The 18,281-nt window shown below is 37.0% G+C and overlaps 1 protein-coding gene across 1 annotated transcript; it reads left to right on the top strand.

The window, feature by feature from the left end:
* The first annotated feature begins 1,376 nt into the window (after positions 1-1,376).
* LOC107487329 (probable L-type lectin-domain containing receptor kinase S.5) lies at positions 1,377-3,578 on the top strand. The gene is made up of 3 exons (XM_016107946.3): positions 1,377-2,636; positions 2,759-3,462; positions 3,496-3,578. The coding sequence occupies exons 1-3, from the start codon at positions 1,385-1,387 to the stop codon at positions 3,550-3,552; spliced, it is 2,013 nt and encodes a 670-aa protein (XP_015963432.1). The 5' UTR covers positions 1,377-1,384; the 3' UTR covers positions 3,553-3,578.
* The last annotated feature ends 14,703 nt before the right edge of the window (positions 3,579-18,281 follow it).

Genomic DNA, 18,281 nt, shown 5'->3' with positions numbered 1-18,281 from the left:
CTAATATCTGTTTTTTTTTTTTTTACTAAAGATAGGAGACTCGAATCTACAACTTTTTAATTGAGTATGAAAATACTATGCCATTTGAGTTATAATTCATTGACTTCAACCAATATCTGTTATAAGTGTTGGAGAATAGTAATAGTATTAAATATGATCTTTTATTATATATTTTTAAGCGAGATAAAAAAATATTAAATAATAAAAAAGTACACTTAATAACATCATTAATTGAAATAAAAAATTTAAATAATTCATTCTCTAAATATTGACTGGAGTATTATCAATATAAATATATAATATTAGCTCCCAATTTTTTTTTAACTAATTTAATTTCTTGAACTCACAAGTCAGGAATCTTAAGCACACGAAACTCTTTCTTAATTCGTTACAGTAAACATTCCACTCAAATGGATATTATATTCATTACTAACATAGTTAATTTTTTTTTATTTTTTACGGTATTCCTTAACTCGACATGTTAAAAATTAATTTGTCGTGCTACTGAATTCTATTTAAAAATTTATAGTTGACTAATAAGCTACTGCATACACAAAATATAATTCAAATCTTTAATACTTATTTAAATAGACTAGTGAACTAATCGGTAAACCAACCCAATTTGATTAACATAGTTAATTTTAATTCTTATAAGATATATGCAGTCCATCAAACCCTAATCTTATTATCCGATCCTATTTATCCTATAAAGAAATAATTGGAAGTGATATTTAGGTTTAGTTAAATTTTTTTGAAAAAGTATTTATATTTTTAAAACATACGAGATTTTTATTCTGTATTAGTGTATTGAAAAGTTAAGAAAAGCAATATTATTTTTAAATTTTAAAAATTATTTTATTAAATATAAATATTATTTTTTGTGTTTATTAAAAATGATTTTTTATTTAATTTATCAGATATAAATACTATAATTTTAAAAAACAAAAAACTTTACCAAAATCTTAATCATATTTAATTAGAGTACTGTTTGGTCAATGAATAAAATGAACATCACTCATACTATCTAGAATAATCATCCGGATACCGAGGATAATGATTTTGGAGTTCACCAAAGATCGAACTCTTGATCTTTCAGATTTAGAATTCTAATACCATATCATGAAACAACTCATCCCAAAAATATAACCTGACAGAACAATGTAATACTAATAGTCATATCTCTAATACTTCTTAAACCTCCATCGTACACGTTATACTCTTAACCCATCGTATACTTTCTAATTTAATTATTAAGAAGCGACTGAAGATAATTCCTCGAAAATGTCAAAACACGTTCAGAGTCTAAAGTTGTCTACACGGCGCTCATATTGATGTAATATGTTTTAATTTGATTTTGAGTCAAATTGGCAGTCAGCTTGTTAAGATGGATTCACGGCGATGGCTCTACCTTGGCAGTGCAACCACATTTGCCATTTTGCAACTGTTCCTGGTAGTGGTCCTGTCCCAGGAGACACAGAAATATAATTTTGGGCCCTTCAATGACTCCATGATCAACAGAGAGTTATATGTCATACCAATGGCATGGCTGAATTTCGGTGCCCTTCAACTGAGTCCAGATTCCGTCGTTGATGGGACCCTCCGCAACAAATCCGGACGAGTGTTCATCAACAAGCCCTTCAAGCTGTGGGATGACACAAGAATCGCTTCCTTCAACACCTCCTTCCTCATGAACATCTATCCCGTTGTCAACAACACTCCCGGCGAAGGTATTGCCTTTATCATCGGACCTTCTCTCTCGATTCCACCCCTCAGCTATGGCCAATACCTGGGCCTCACCAATCAATTAACCGACGGCAATTCTTCCAACCAAATCGTTGCAGTGGAGTTCGATACCGTGAAGCAGGACTTCGACCCCGACGACAACCACGTTGGACTCGACATCAATGGCGTCGTCTCCAAAGTTACCGTTCCTCTTTCCAAGTTTGGTTTTAAGTTGGCTGCAAGTAACCCGCGGTTCTACATGGTGTGGGTGGAGTACGATGGTGTAAAGAAGGAGATGGAGGTGTACATGGCAGAGAGTCAGTACCATTACCATGGCCCCATAGTAGCGGAGAAGCCATCGAAGGCAGTATTGAGTTCGCATCTAGACCTGAAAGGTTTGGTGAATGACATGTCATATTTTGGGTTCTCGGCTTCCACCGGCAATTATTTCGAGTTGAACGCAATAGTGAGATGGAACTTGTCGGTGGAGGTTCTACCTAATAATAATATGAGTAGTGCAAGAAATGATAATTACTGGTGGAAGACCGGCGTAGGTGTTGTTGTGGGAGCACCTCTTTTGGCTTTGCTTATTACCGGTGTTATGCCATTCCTACGCAGGAAGATAAGGGAAAGTGGATCGGACCCGAAATTGTTGAGCACACTGAGGAGACTGCCAGGGACTCCCAGCGAGTTCAGGTTCCGGGAACTCAAGATTGCCACCAACAATTTCCATGACAGCAACAAGCTTGGTCAAGGTGGCTTTGGCATCGTTTACAGAGGAACACTGCCAAAGGAGAAGCTGCAAATGGCAGTCAAGAAGTTCTCAAGGGACAGCATCAAAGGCATCAGTGATTTCTTGGCTGAGCTCACCATCATCAACCGTCTCCGTCACAAGAACCTTGTGCGCTTACTAGGTAATTATTTCAAACTCAATTGGGTCATCAGTCAAAGAAATATGCTAAGCAATCAACTCAGCTTTTGATATAATTTGTTTTTGTGATATATAGCATTCTTTTAATTATAAAAATATATGCAGGATGGTGCCACAACAAAGGGACACTACTGTTGGTATACGAATACATGCCTAATGGAAGTTTGGATAACCACATTTTCTTTGAGAAAGGGACTACCAAAACCCCACTAAGTTGGAGTCTAAGATATAAGATCTTATTAGACGTGGCTTTTGCACTAAATTACCTGCACAACGAGTATGATCAAAAAGTGGTGCATAGAGATCTCAAAGCAAGCAACATTATGCTTGATTCCGACTTCAATGCACGTTTAGGTGACTTTGGCTTAGCTCGAACGCTTGACAACGAGAAAACCTCGTATGCCGAGGGTGTACCAGCAGGGACACGGGGCTACATTGCGCCGGAGTGCCTTTACACCGGTAAGGCCACGTGCGAGTCCGATGTGTATGGATTTGGAGCTGTGTTACTCGAGGTAGTGTGTGGTCAGCGACCATGGGCAAAGATTGGGGGCCATCATTTCTTGGTGGGCTGGGTTTGGCAGCTACATGGTGAAGGAAAGATTCTAGAAGCAGTGGACCTCAGACTTGGGAATGATTTTGTGGCTGAAGAGGCAGAGAGGATCTTGACATTGGGGCTAGCATGCTCTCACCCCATGGCTCCTGTGAGGCCCAAGATGCAAACAATTATTCAGATCATATCAGGGTCAGTTCCTGTGCCTCAGGTTCCACCCTTCAAGCCACCTTTTGTGTGGCCTGCCGTGGATCAAGGCGGCGCTTCCTCGGGTGATCCTTCTTCAAGTGAGCCTACAGCTGCCACTTTAGAGTGCTCTCCCATTAACACAACCTTCTTTGCTCGTTAAATGTTAGTACTGATAGCCTTTACAAGTCTTGACTCTTGAGAGTTCCACTCATTTCCAAAAGTAAGTTCATTAAAAGAGATGTTCTAAACTCTCAAGTGTATATTTGTAAGGTTGCGTCTCTGGTGGCTATACCAGTGGTGGCTACAAATGGCTACCGTGTTGACCACTCAATAGGATGATGACATCTGAATTGTAAGAGCGCATTATTAATGTTTGATTAACATAATAAATGGGTAACTTGTGTTTCCTTTACGCAGTTGTTTTCAAGTTGTGGCTTTTTTTTTTCTTTTGGAAGATGCTTGTTGTTTTTTAATTTTTAGGTTTTAATCAGTTTTTAATTTAAATAATATTATTTAATTAAATTTTAATTAAAATATATTTTTATTTTGTAGATAAATATATTAGTAATTAAAATTAATTTAAATTTTAAATATTAATTTTTTTAAATTTTTTATCCATTTCATAAAATAGATATTTTATTATTTTTTATTTTTTCTATACATTTTTTTATTTTTTTAATATCTTATTCGATAAAAATTCATCTAATATTTTTATTTTTTTATTATTAGTTGGACTTTTTTATTATTTATATATTTAAACGTTAATGCTTTTAAAATTATTAAAATTTATATTCATAAAATTTATTTTTTTTAATTATAACACATAAAATTATTGAGTTATATACAAAATATTTTTGAAACACACCCAAAATCATAGATAAAAAATTTAAATTTAAACGTTAAAAATAAAATTAATTTTTTTATATCCTATTCGATAAAAACGCATCTAATATTTCTTATTTTTTATTACGGGCCTGCTATACATACAAGTTTACAAGCATACAAGTTGGCCCAGCCCAAATAGAACTCACGAGCATAAAGAGAGATAAAATGGCGCGTCATAATCACGCGCTCAACACTCAAACGGTTACGTATGGCAGACTCTTCCACTTCTTCCACTTCTTCCACTTCTCAAAGCGCTTCGAAAACAAGGAAACCCTTCCATTTTCGAGCGAAAATCAAAGTTCAAAATATACAAGTCATTGTTCGAAACCTCCATCAAAACACCATCAAACTCTCCGTGAAGAATCTGAAGAGAAAACAAAGCAACAACACTCAACGTAAGTTCATTAAGATTCCTGTATATTTTCGAGATTACGAACTAGGTTTTACTTTTCTTCTACGTCGTTGTTCTAGGGTTTACTGTTATTCTTGCTTCTTCATTACACTGTTCTTCTACGTTGTTGTTCTAAGTTCTCCTGTTATTCTTGTTGTTCTAGATCTTCTGGTAACTGATTTTTGGGGGTTTAATCCGTAGATTGAGGGGTGTATACTGCTTGACATTGTAATGTTGCTTGATATAGAAGCATGTTTGAGTGATATCTGACTGATATACATGCATGTATCTCACTATGGGAGTATCTCACAGTTATCAATGGGTGTATCTGACTCATATATATCGGTGTATCTTACTGTTATCTGACCTTGTGTTGTTGCTTGATATTAAAGCATGTTTGAGTGATACCTGACTCATATACATGCATATATCTCGCTGTTATCAATGGGTGTATCTGACTCATATATATGCATGTATCTAAATCGTATCTATCGGTGTATCTCATTGTTATCAATGGGTGTATCTTACCGTTATTAATGGGTGTATCTGACTCATATATATGGGTGTATCTTACTGATTTCTTTGTGTGTATTTTTTGTTTCAGAGAAAATGGCAGCAACAAACCAAACAAAAGACCTTAGATGTGCCACACATCTCCTGAGTGATAAGTTCAGAAACATGACTGAGGAAAAGAAGGCAATTGTGAGGGATCTCGGATTCGGTGGGTTGATGCACATCCCACCACTAAGGGTGGATCACCAACTCTTAAGGGAGCTGGCAAACAACTTCAGACTTGGGGAGAACAGACTAAAGACAGGATATGGTTCTTTCCAAATAACACCAAAAAAATAGGTCATGCGCTTGGCATCAATGCAACAGGTAACTAGCTCAAAATTATAGGTGTATATTAAGTTGTTGCTTGGGTGTATTTAAGTTGATGGTTGGGTGTATTTGAACCGACTTGGATACTTTGTTGTCTTCCTTTTTGTAGGAGATCTATTTCCTAAGAAAGTTGAGTATAAGAAACTTTCTGATGATGACAAAATAATTTATAGAAGATTCCAGGGTAAGACCCTCAAAAGTCTTACCGATGAAATGATGGAAATCGGCGTTGGCAACGAAGAGGAACGCCTGATGTTCAAGAGGATATTCATCCTCTACATACAGATGGCGTTTCTTTTGCCAACGACGATAAACAAAATATCACCCGTGCACCTGGCCCCAATTTTTCAGATGGAGGGCATATCGGAGAGAAACTGGGGGGGCATGTTTTGACCTTCATGGTCAAGGGCATCACACACTACCAGGAGAAGAAGAAGAAGGCAATTAATGGCTGCCTCTTCGCCCTAATGATAATCTACTTTCATCTTTTAAAAAACCAAGGGAAGAAGAGGGCTGAAAGACCACCAAAGCCCTGGATTGCCAACTGGACTAAGGAGCAGTTGGTGGAAAGAATGACTGCAGAAAGAGAGAAAATTTTGGTAAGTAAACATAATATGTTGGGTGTATTTTATTTGCCTGAATGCTGCTAACTAAAATATCTCATGTTTCAGGGGATTGTGAAGATGGCAGAGACAAGAAAAATGAAAAAAAAGAAAAAAAGAAAAAAAACAAAAAATAAAAAAAGGAAGGCGAATCCAACATCATCTTCGGAGACAGAAACTACTGACAGTGACACTTCTACCTCTGAGTCTGAGACTCAAGAAGACTAAGAGGATTCAGGAAGAAAACACCCCAACAAAAAGGGGAAAAAGTAAGTACCATACTTGGGTGTAATTTCTTTTTCGAGTTGGGTGTATTTTGTTGATCACGTTGGGTGTATGTAGTTTATTAAGCTGGGTGTGTTTGTTTGCTGCGTTGGGTGTATATTGTATATTCAGTTGGGTATATCTTATGAATTCATTTGGGTGTATTTTTAGTATGTTCTAAATAATGATTGTTTGCCTTCCAGAATGGACTCCGGAAAAAGAAAGCAGAGGCAGGAGGAGTCTGATTCTGATTCAGAATCTGAATCTGAACCAAGTGATGAGTAATGTCCTGAAATCATTACTCCTTTCTTTTGCCTTCATTATAAAGATTTCGTGTATTAACTGAAGTGTCTATTATTAACTTATAGGAGCGAAGAATCATCACCTGCAGAGAAGGAGAAGAAAAAGAAAAAAACAAAAACAACACCAAAAAAGTAAGCACTTCTTTGCATAATATTCTGTGATAAAATTAATTTTTTATTTCTGATTGGTACTCTTTTTTTTCCACCTAGAACACAACCAAAAAAGAAAAAAGTTGTTGTGGAGGATTCACCTCCTAAAGAAGATCATTACTTTGACGGGTACAGTACCTCGTAAGCTATATTACCGTCTATCATCGTAATTATTTTTGTTAACATCTTCTTTTATGAATGTAGTGAGACATATGAAATATCAAGTGACGAACTAGATGAATGGCTAAGGGAAAATGTTGATAAATCTGCTGCAGAGGGGTATGTCTTGCTGGGCTGTGTATTTCAGATTTTGGTGTGTTTTGTTTGCTAATAATTGTTTCTTGTTTCGCAGGGAGAACCGAGCTGACCTGCGATCGACAGAAGGTCGCTATGTGTCGTCTGAAACGTAAGAAACTTTATTATTTAATAAAATCTTGTTATCGTGATTTGGGTGTATTTTGTGCTGCCATTTGGGTGTATTTTGTGGATCAAGTTGGGTGTATGTTGTTTACTAAGTTGGGATATTTCGTTTGTTTTGTTGGGTGTATATTGTCCATTCGGTTGGTTGTATCTTGTGCATTCATTTGAGTGTATTTTATACCTGTATCTTATTTTGTCTGAATAACATGATATCTGTTTAGACTACCGGCTGTGAACTTGGGAAGTGATGATCCTTCCTCTCAAGGGCGCACAGAACAGAGTAGTGTAAACCAGCCGTCACAGAGCATGTAATTTCTCTTTCAAATAACCGTTACTTTTGTTCTTCTATTACCTTCTACTTCTAATTATGTATATATTTTTTTTAGAAAAAAAGCTCTTTATTATTTTATTCATGAAAAAAAAGGCACAAAAAAAAGCAAAAACTGCGAGTATGTAAGTTCTCAAAAAACAAAGCCTGTCTTCTTTTTGAATTGTTCGGGTGTATTTTTTGACTTTTTTTTGTGTATTTTAGGTTGAGTCCGGCTGATTCGGATATGATGGTTGTGAGGGAACAGACACCGTCGGAAGCGCTTGCAATGTGAGTTTTCCAATAATATTTCAACCTTATAACCTTATTATTTTCAAAGGCGTTGTTAACCTTTCGTTTTTCTTCTTGTTTAGAGTTCCGATTCAGGTTTTTGTGCCGGCATCCCAAACAACCACTGAGACAGATTTTGAACCAACCCCTATGCTACAGATTGAAGGGACTAAAGAAACGTAAGAAATAGTGTTGGGTGTATATTTGTTTAGAGTTTTGGTGTATATTTGCTAAGAGTTTGGGTGTATATTGTTCCTGATTAGTTTTTTTTGACGCCATGATTAATTTTGTGTAACTGTGCAGCACTCCTGAACCCCCCAAACAACTTCAAGAAACCACACCCACGCTTCCCCCAACTCCAACTAAAATGTAAGTTCGTCAGACTAAAATCAATCTTTGCTTATCATCCGTATATTCTTATTCTTACTCTTATTCTTATACATGATGACACAGTCATCCAGCCGTAGAAGATGCTTCTGCCCTGTTGATGATGGCACGGACAGCAACCTATGTTCCTAAAACAGATTAAGGGGTGCCATCATTCAGCCTTGGATTGACTAATTCAAGCCAGGAGGGGGCGTTGACGCAGGAGACAGAAAGGACAAAATCTCCAGAAGATGCAAATTTAATAGAACAATTGGACGATTTGGTCCAAAGAATAGCAAGCAGCACGGCAAAGGGAAAAAACACAAGTCCACAAATTTAGAAGGAGACTGGGGGAGAAAGTTCTGCAAAGTTTGAAACTCCAGGGGAAAAAATCAAATTCCGGATGATATGAAACAAAAGTGCTACATTTGGGGGATGAGACTCAAGGAAGATGCAGCTGGCAATACTAACGAGTATGAGGAGATGTGCACTCTGATTGGCCAAGGAGAATACATTTTGATGAGAATGCACCTTGCATCCCTCCAGGCAAAAAGTGATATAGAATCTCAGGTAATATTAGAATAACATTAATGTTTTTACACCAAAGTCAATTGCAATGCTTATTAATGTAAAATTGATTTCAGAATATATTTCTAGATTGTATCTGCCATCTGTCTCATCCTCAACAAGAAAAATGAAAAGAGGTTTCAAGAACAAATATACTGTCTGCCCCCCGATATTGTGGTAAGTGTTACTTCTACGAACTTTGGGTGTATTTTGTGTATTGATTTGGGTGTATTTTTTACGTTAAATTGGGTGTAAGTTGTGTATTTTCAGTATTTCATTTCTTGTTTCGCAATTCTTGCAGAGCATGGCACTTTCGGATCACCCAAAGGGGGAATTCATATCACCGAAAATGAATAAGGAATTCAGGGTGGAAGGCTACCCGAGTTTCATTCCCTTCATAGATAGAAAAAAATTAACTTCGCACCCATATGTAAATTTTCGTTTGCTAAATTTGTTAGTACGCTTATTTACTTATTTGCCAAATAAAATAACACACTGTTGACATGTGGCAATCCTTCAGATTTTTGCCCCTGTCTGCTACTCGGGGCATTGGTGGTTATGGCTGATAAATACAACGAAGCAGAAATGTCATATACTTGACCCGCTACACAAAAAAGCTCCCGGCGATGAGAGAAAGCAGCTTAATAAATTCACTGTAAGTTGCCTCTGTCTTCTTTACTTTAATAGATAGGTCTATTTCGTTAGTTGTGATTGGTGTATGTTGTCCGTTCAGTTGGGTGTATCTGGTGCATTCATACGGGAGTATTACTGATTTCTTTTCGTATTTAAGGGATACGTATTTTCAAGATTGATTACATATGCCGGCGGAGAACCTCTGCAGAAAGGCGAAAAGGAGAAGGAAATTAAATCATCATATGTTAAAATATCAGGCCAAAAATCAAGCTATAAAATTTGTGACTCTGAACATTAAACTTTCGTAAATAAGATTTGTAATTTATTTTCTTCGTTTTCAGCTATGACTGCGCCATCTACGTTATGAAGTGGCTCGAGTTAATCGAGTCGGAAAACATTAAAAATGGGAAGTATGAATGGGATAATTGGCCACAGGTAACTGTATTTAGAACTATATAACTCTGTATTACTTTACTGAATTAATATTGCTGTCTAAACAAAATGTACTTTTTAATTGTAGGAGGAGGTGGACCACTATAGAGTGGACTATGCTTCCAAGATACTATTCAGTGAGATGAATGAACAGAGAGATTGGGCAATTAGAGAGAGTAGTGCTATAAGGGTGTCGAAGCCATCCTCTGTATTATTGAGTCCGTTTTGTCAGATTAATTCTGTCGATATAGAAAATGCGTAATCCAACTGCTGGGTAGTTTGTAAATTGAACAAATGATGTAAATATTTGCCATTTATCAACAACTTCTATTCCATGTATATTTTTTCCCATAGTTAAACTATCTGTGGTGTTAAATTGTCTGTGTTGTATTCAAAAGCTGTATTACAGGTGGTAAAATATGAAGAAAAAAAATTAAGGCATATATAAACGCAAATTATAAACTGTTACACCCAACGCAAATCTAATAATACACCCAAGATTGCATAAAATATACACCGAAATTGTATGTGCTGTATTCAAAATGTATGAATTACATCTACTAAAATATGAAGAAAAAGATCAAATCAAATATACACCCATAACCTGCGAATTTTTATAGCTTTTGTTCTGTATGTATCTATATATGTATCTCTATATGTAAATTGTGAATGAACAAAAATACACCCAAAAGAACATTGCTTTTACACCCATATTCTATAAAACTATACACCCAAAGAGTTATCCCCTGCTGCTGGTACCCTGAACTGATAATTCATAACGTGTCCTTGATATTGGCTGGAATTTGAATGCACCGCTGATGCAGCATCAAACAGGTTTATCTAAATATAACACTCACACATTAGCTAAACTATTAACGAGAAAAATAAACTCAATCGCCACAAATTTAAAGAACATTACTTTTACCTCGCTTAAAAGTTTCGTCTTCTTCTTCTTTGTGGCATTTGCAATCTCTTTCTCCAGCTTTGAACCTAGCCTGTTTTTTGGACGTCCTCTTGTTCGAATCCTTGGCGGGCTTTGAAGCTCGCTAACGGATTCCAAGTTGGCGTCTTCGTGGGATAAAGAACATGTCCCCTTCCTTTTAGCTCTTAATGATTCCATCTCGGCCATGACGTTATCGTACACACGGTGCAGAATTGCAGTCAGCTCCTCCGATTCGGAGGCAAATTCGCAAATATTTTGCGAATGAAAAACCAATTGGTCGAACCTCTTGCTTCTTGGCTCCATCAGTTTCTCGTCGTGGCTGCTCTTGATGTGTGTGTGTCGCCTCTTTACCTTCTTGCTCCATCATTCCAATATATATCTAGGGGACACTTGGCTTACTTGTTCGAAGCTTAACACGCTTAGTGCGTAATGGCACAGTATCCCTCTCGACTCGAATAATAAGCATTGGCATTTTACCTCGGCTGCAACCGAGTCGTAGATAACCACGAACTTGTTGAATATTGAGCTGGAAACTTGTTCTCCGACTTCGTATACTGAATAGCCTAGAACGGAATTCTTTAATCTTGTGATGCAATTTGCCTTTCCTCTGAATTGCGCTTGGACTTCCCTAAACTTTGCATGAGTGTACGCATCTTGAAACTGAGCTTCAATGGAGGATTTGGTTGCACACGGTATGACCGTATGAAAATCTGCAGCATCTGATTCTCTCTCTGCTTGCTCCCTGCTTCCGAGGCAATTATCATATTGTTTGAGGAACTGAATGAGCGAGCTGTTCCGGGTGATATACTTGTTAAAAAATGAATGCATGCTCTCGCTCCTTTGTGTGCTTCTCATCCCTGCCCAGAAGTGGTGATCCAGATAGATAGTAACCCATATGTGACGGTCTTCGTACAGATCTGCATAATACACCCAAACACAGACTTTAAATACACGCAAAAGAACATGCAATTTACACCTCTTCTGCATATTTTAAAAAGACATTACCTAAAAGCCACTTGTTGTCCCCAAGACCAAAATTCAGTAGAAAATCATTCCAATTCCTATCGAATGAGTCTTTGCTATGAGAGTTCCAAATAACTTGGCTCATTTCTTGTTCGATATCGGCATGTTCTCTTGTACCCGTTTAATTTGCTTGGAATCTTCTTCATGATGTGCCAAATACACAAACGGTGAATTGTTGTTGGCATACAGGCCCCTAAAGCCCTTTTCATTGATGCGCATTGATCGGTGAGAAACCCTTTCGGAGCGTTTCCTCCCATGCAACGAAGCCAGCATTGAAATAACCATTTGAATGATTCAATTTCTTCGTTCTTCATCAAAGAGCATCCAAGAAGTGTTGACTGACCGTGGTGATTCACCCCGACAAAAGAACCACAGACCAAATTATACCTGAAATAAATTACCATAGTCCAGAATGCAAAATCATTAGGTACACCCCAACAAATGCTTCGTATACACCCAATGAAATAGCCAATATACACTTCTGCTGCGGATTCATAAAAATACATTAATTTAGCATCGTAAACAGGGGCGGTTTGTTACCTGTTTGTGTTGTAGGTGGTGTCGAATGAAATGACGTCTCCGAAATACTCAAAGGCAGCTTTGCTTCTTGCATCGGTCCAAAAAGCCAGCTTAATCGATTGATCCTCCTCGAGTTCGAGCTCAAAAAAGAAATTCAGATTCTTCTCTTTCATTCTTAAGAAATATTTTCCGAATTCCTTTGCATCTTCTTGTTCGGAAACATTCCGCACTTCCCGGGTAATGTAATTTCTCACGTCCTTTTCGATAAAATTTAACTCGCAGTGACCCCCGGCAGCCACAACAAATGATTGGTAGGTTTTGCTTGGTCTGATACCGGCCTCCTCGTTATTCTCTATCGTACGACGAATAGACATGCTTAGTTCCCTGTGTTGTTTGAGCATCTCTGCTTTACTTGGATAGCAGGGGTGTGAATGATCCAGCACAACCTTTGAAATGATCCAAGCACCGACATCCTTCAATGTGTGTATATAAATTCTTGCAGGACAGTTTAGACCGGCTGTCAGATTGGTCTTCTCGGTCAGAGATATTTTAGATTTCCATTTTCCCTCTCTGCTACATGTAATCAGTTGATTCTTAATCTCATTTCCCTTCCTATTTGTGCACCGAACTCTTGTAGAGAAACCTGCAGCCTTGGCGTAGTTCCTGTAAAATATTCTAGCATCTTCAAGGGTGGTAAAGGTCATTCCAACCTTCGGAACAAGCTCGTCATCAACAACCGAGAGAGGCTGCACAATACACCGTGTCAGAAACTGTGAATACACCCATAGATATGATTCAAATACACCTAATCATGTCTGATATGACACACCGGAACCGCAACAACTCAACTAAAATGACAATAAAAGCCATAAACTATAAATACACAGGCTGCAGAATACACCATGTCAAAAACTAAAAACACACCCAATCATGTCTGATATAATACAACTGAACAACAAAAACTCAATTAAAATAACAAAAAAACAGTAAAGTGTAAATACACCCACACTTCTAGCAAAAATACACCCAAACAAGAATTGATCTACACCCGAGCGTCTGCTATAAATTCCAAGTAATTAATCACAACTAATACATTGAATTGACAGATTCATGTTAACGTGTTACTTTCACAATCAATGTTCAGCAATTTTTCAACTACACAATGCTATACAAATTACTGAAAGAAAATTCATACTAATCCTATGTAAATCAAACCTCAGGAACTTCGTTAGATTCAAATTCATAATCCACTTCGCCTGGATTCAACTGACAATCTGAGGTTGAATGATCCATTATCTTCAAAACGAGTTCAAACTTTGATTTCAGAAAACAACAAATCAAAAATAGAAAACGAAGCTCGAGTTGCAGAGAGAGAAAAAGGTAACGTAAACGAAGAACATACCAGTGAGAAAAGGAGAGGAAAATAACGATGGAGAAGAAGGAGGGAAGACGCGCGAGAAGAAGAACAACGAAATCTCAAAATAACGAAAACGAAAAAGGAAACAAATATTTTAAATTTGGTAGTTAGATATACGCGGGATGTTATATAGCGCGTGTAATCAACGTACGTGGAGCAGCGCGTATTTTGATTTTATTGTTTAATAAACTTGTAAAGCATACAAGCCCTAATGGCTTGTATGCAGAGCTTTTCCGTTTTTATTATTAATTGGATTTTTTTATTACTCATTTGAACATTAACGTTTTTTGAATTATTAAAATGTATGTTAATATTTTTTTTTCAATTATAACACATCTAAAATTATTAAGTTATATATAAAATATTTTAAAACACATCCAAAATCATAAATCTAAATTTTAAATTTAAAAGTTAAAAATAAAATTATTTTTTTATATCTTATTCGATAAAAATACATCTACTATTTCTTTTTTTTATTATTAGTTAGATTTTTTCGTTACTTATTTGAATATTAATATTTTTTAAATTATTAAAATGAATAATTAAGTTAAATTTTTTAGATCTTATTCAATAAAAATATATTTAACATATTTTTATCATAGTATTAGTTGAAATTTTTATTATTTATTTGAGCACTAGCTAAAACATAAATTTTAAAATTTAAAATTTAAATTTTAGTTTTATTTAGTTTGTATTTTAAATGTGTATTCAATTTTAAAAAAATACTAAATTTATTGGATGAATTTATTTTAATATTTTTTAATATTATAATAAAAAAATGAATAAAAGATCATTTTTTTAGATAACTATGTTTTTTTTAAGTCTTGGCTTGGAGAGATTAAAGATCAGTGTGTGCTAGTGTCATTGAGTTTAGGAAATTAGTTTTTATTTATAATATTAATTGGCTTGTTTTTTATGATGGTTGGTTTTTTGTGATATCTGTTTGGGCCCAAATTTCACAAAAAGAAGGAGTGAAACCGTTTAAAATTACCGTGTCATTAGCATAGTCACTGTTCCTTAAATTTGGACTCGTGCAGTCAACATTTTTATTCAACTCACTACGTGTCACTTGATTACAGGCTAACTTAAGATAACCACGCTAGTCACTGATCCTAACTAGTCACCACAGACAGCACCTATTTGTAAACTTGAGTACTTTATATAGGAAGAATAAGGTATATATTAATATTTAAATGAGTTAAAGATTAACAACATATATACACATTTAACTATACAGAGTTGCTTCTACAATCTACATAGAATGGCGGCCATCAGTTCTATCTCTAGAAGGTCTTACATCTTGAATTTTTTCTGAATCTTCATCCTCCCTTTTTCTACCTGCTTGTTCCTTTCAATAAGCAACTAATTTTTCAGCCTAATTATATCTTTTGAACTAACATTTTTGCTTGGATCGTTCACAATGTCCTCACCCTTAATGCATACCTAAATTATCGTTAAAACATAAATCATTTTTGTTTGGAAATCATTTTTTTTATAATATAAAAAAGAAGGATAAAAAAACAAGTAGATGGCATACATAAGAGAGTTATGAGTCCTGATCCATACCAACAATCTTGGTTTCAGCAGTTTTGATCGAGTACTGCTTAACAGAAAAAGAATCTTCGGATCTCACTAATAAACTGAGATTCTCAATTCAACAAAACATATTAGAATAATCCTAAAAATTTGATTAATAGCTCAGCGCAACGGCTAGAAGCCAAGATTCTTTCGCCTATATAAACTTACCATTCAATCCTCCTAAGCGGACAATTTTTTTAACAAACACAGAGGAAATACCACACAATAACAATCTCTTACTGTTTTTGGTTATTTATTTTCTCTTAAGAAAAACCACTGACTTGAGCGTCGGAATCTCTTTTGCAGGTTCCACGCCAAGCCTGTCTAAGTTCCGAGGAACACCTTCCGAGTTAGAAGAGATCTGCAGAAGAAGCGCGTGTCCGAGCAGAAGTATCCTTAAACGGAATATTTGGCACCCACCGTGGGGCTCTGAGTAACTAACCCCACCTTTCTCTACATTACTCCTGTTTCGTTTTGCAGGGTCACCAATCTCCGCAAATGGCAGACAACGGAATTCAACAACCCTCACAAGCTGAACTATTGGCCATGATCGCGGAACTTCAAACTGAAGTTCGAAAAATGGCTGAGCAATCGTCCAAGAATCCAGGAGGGAATAGCTCTCATGCTCGAGAAATAGAGCTGCTAGAGATTACTCCGCCAAAGGAAAAGCTCACACTTGATAACCCTTTCTCGAAAGGTGTCATGAATGTTCAAATGCCAAAGAATTTCGTGCTTCCAACCGGGCTCAAACGCTAGGAGGGATTCGGCGACCCACGTGTACACATAAAAAAGTTTCAATCCATGATGTTCTTTAACGGTGCCTTTGACCCTGTACTCTGTCGATCTTTTCCAACTTATTTAGATGGTGCTACTTTACTTAGGTTTTCCAAGATTCCAGCAGGTTCCATCTCTTGCTTCGAGGATTGGCAAGGTCCTTTATTGACTATTTTGCAGCTTCAAGGATATATGTCAATTGGTCAGATTACCTTAGCACCATTAAGCAAGGTCCACATGAAAGTTTGAAGGATTATATGACCAGGTTTGTCAAGGTAACCATGGAAATACTCGACCTCGACCCCAAGGTACACCTCCACGCACTAGAGAGTGGCTTGAGACCAGGCAAATTCCAGGAGACAATAGCTGTAACCAAACCCAGGACCTTAGAGGAATTCCGCAAAAAGGCGGCTGGACAAATGGAAATTGAAGAGCTTAGAGAAGCTCGGCGAGCGAAAAAACAACAACCTCGGTGAAAAGAGGAAAAAGACCCCAAGACACTGAATAAAAACAACAATAAGAAGCCCTTTAAACTAACGCCGAAATATGATGCCTATACCCAGTTCAACACCAGGAGAGAAGACATCATCAAGGAGATATTGAATGCAAAGATCATCAAACCACCCAGCAGAGCGGGCTCATATCAAGATCAGAGATACGTCGACAAATCAAAACACTACACCTTCCATAAAAAATTTGGCCATACAACCGGCGAATGCGTGATCGCTAAAGACCTCCTAGAGAGGTTGGCCAGACAAGATCACCTGGACAAGTATATAGGCGACCGAATGCAACAGACCCGACAGAACACCACCGACCTTCAACCAGAACAAAATCCAAATACTACGAAAAAGGCTAAGCCTCAACCACCACCAACAAGGGGAGTCATAAACTGCATCTCAGGAGGATTTGCAGGAGGTGGATATAAGCTCAGCAAGGAAATGAAGTTACAGAACCATGTTAATGGTCCAGACAACAAAGGAAGCAACCACACAGCCACCAGCCATACCTACCATCACATTCGAACAATCTGATTAGTAAGCAACAACTACTAACCTCGATGATCCCATGGTGATATCAATCCAAGCAGGAGATCTCCTCGTTAGAAAAGTACTACTTGATCCTGGCAGCAATACAGATGTTCTCTTTTACTCCACTTTTTAGAAGATGAGACTCAGTGCAAATGTGATTCTGCCATACTCAGGAGAATTGATTGGCTTTTCAGGAGAACGAGTTTCCATCCTGGGAAGCGTATGGTTGAAAATAACAATAGGGGAGCACCCACTATGCAAAACAAGAGATGTGCAATTCCTAGTGGTCGACTGCCCCAGCCCATACAATATAATTCTGGGTAGACCGTCTTTAAATTTCTTTTGTGCTATAGTATCTATTGTTCACCTTTGTGTCAAATTTTAGGTATCTAACAACAGAACAGCAATAGTATACTCCGACCAAATAGAAGCTCGACGATGTTATAATGAGAGCCTAAAGAACAAATCAGAAAGTAGCTCAAGAGATGAGCTTCCGAAAGAGTCCTACCATGTATCAAATATCTCAGGAACGGCCGACCTAGATCCCCGAGAAGACCTACAAAACAGGCCCTCACCCACAGATGACTTGGAGAAGGTAATTTTAGACACCGATCATAATCATGTTACTTACATCAGTCGTTCGCTCCCTACAGGAACCAAACAACACATAATACTTCGAAGAAATGCTGACCTCTTTGCATGGACCCCGGAAGACATGCCAGGCATTGATCCAAACTTCATATGCCACAAGCTACAGATCGACCTAAAAATCCGACCTATAGCACAAAAGAAAAGAAACATGAGTAATGAAGAAAGATCGGCCTGTCTAGAAGAAACACAGAAACTACTAAAGGCTGGATTCATCCAGGAACTACGCTTCACAACGTGGCTCTCTAATGTAGTTATGGTAAGGAAAGCCTCAGGTAAATGGCGAATGTGTGTAGACTTTACGAATCTAAATAAAGCATGTCCCAAAGATGCATACCCCATCCCTTGCATTGGCAAATTAGTAGATAATGCATCCAGTTACAATGTTTTAAGCTTTTTAGATGCATACTCAGGGTATAATCAAATACTAATGCACTCCAAAGATCAGGAAAAAATAGCATTTA

The sequence above is a fragment of the Arachis duranensis genome, chromosome 5 (genome assembly GCF_000817695.3).
Source record: "Arachis duranensis cultivar V14167 chromosome 5, aradu.V14167.gnm2.J7QH, whole genome shotgun sequence".
NCBI lineage: Eukaryota > Viridiplantae > Streptophyta > Magnoliopsida > Fabales > Fabaceae > Arachis > Arachis duranensis.
The sequence above is the reverse complement of the archived record's forward strand: the minus strand, read 5'-3'. Positions and strand labels throughout refer to the sequence as shown.

Excerpts from the sequence above, each read along its gene's own strand:
- LOC107487329 (XM_016107946.3), top strand. The coding sequence starts at position 1,385 with ATGGATTCACGGCGATGGCTCTACCTTGGCAGTGCAACCACATTTGCC. Across the intron at positions 2,637-2,758 it reads GAACCTTGTGCGCTTACTAG|GATGGTGCCACAACAAAGGG; the intron begins GTAATTATTTCA and ends AAATATATGCAG. Across the intron at positions 3,463-3,495 it reads GGCCTGCCGTGGATCAAGGC|CCTACAGCTGCCACTTTAGA; the intron begins GGCGCTTCCTCG and ends TCTTCAAGTGAG.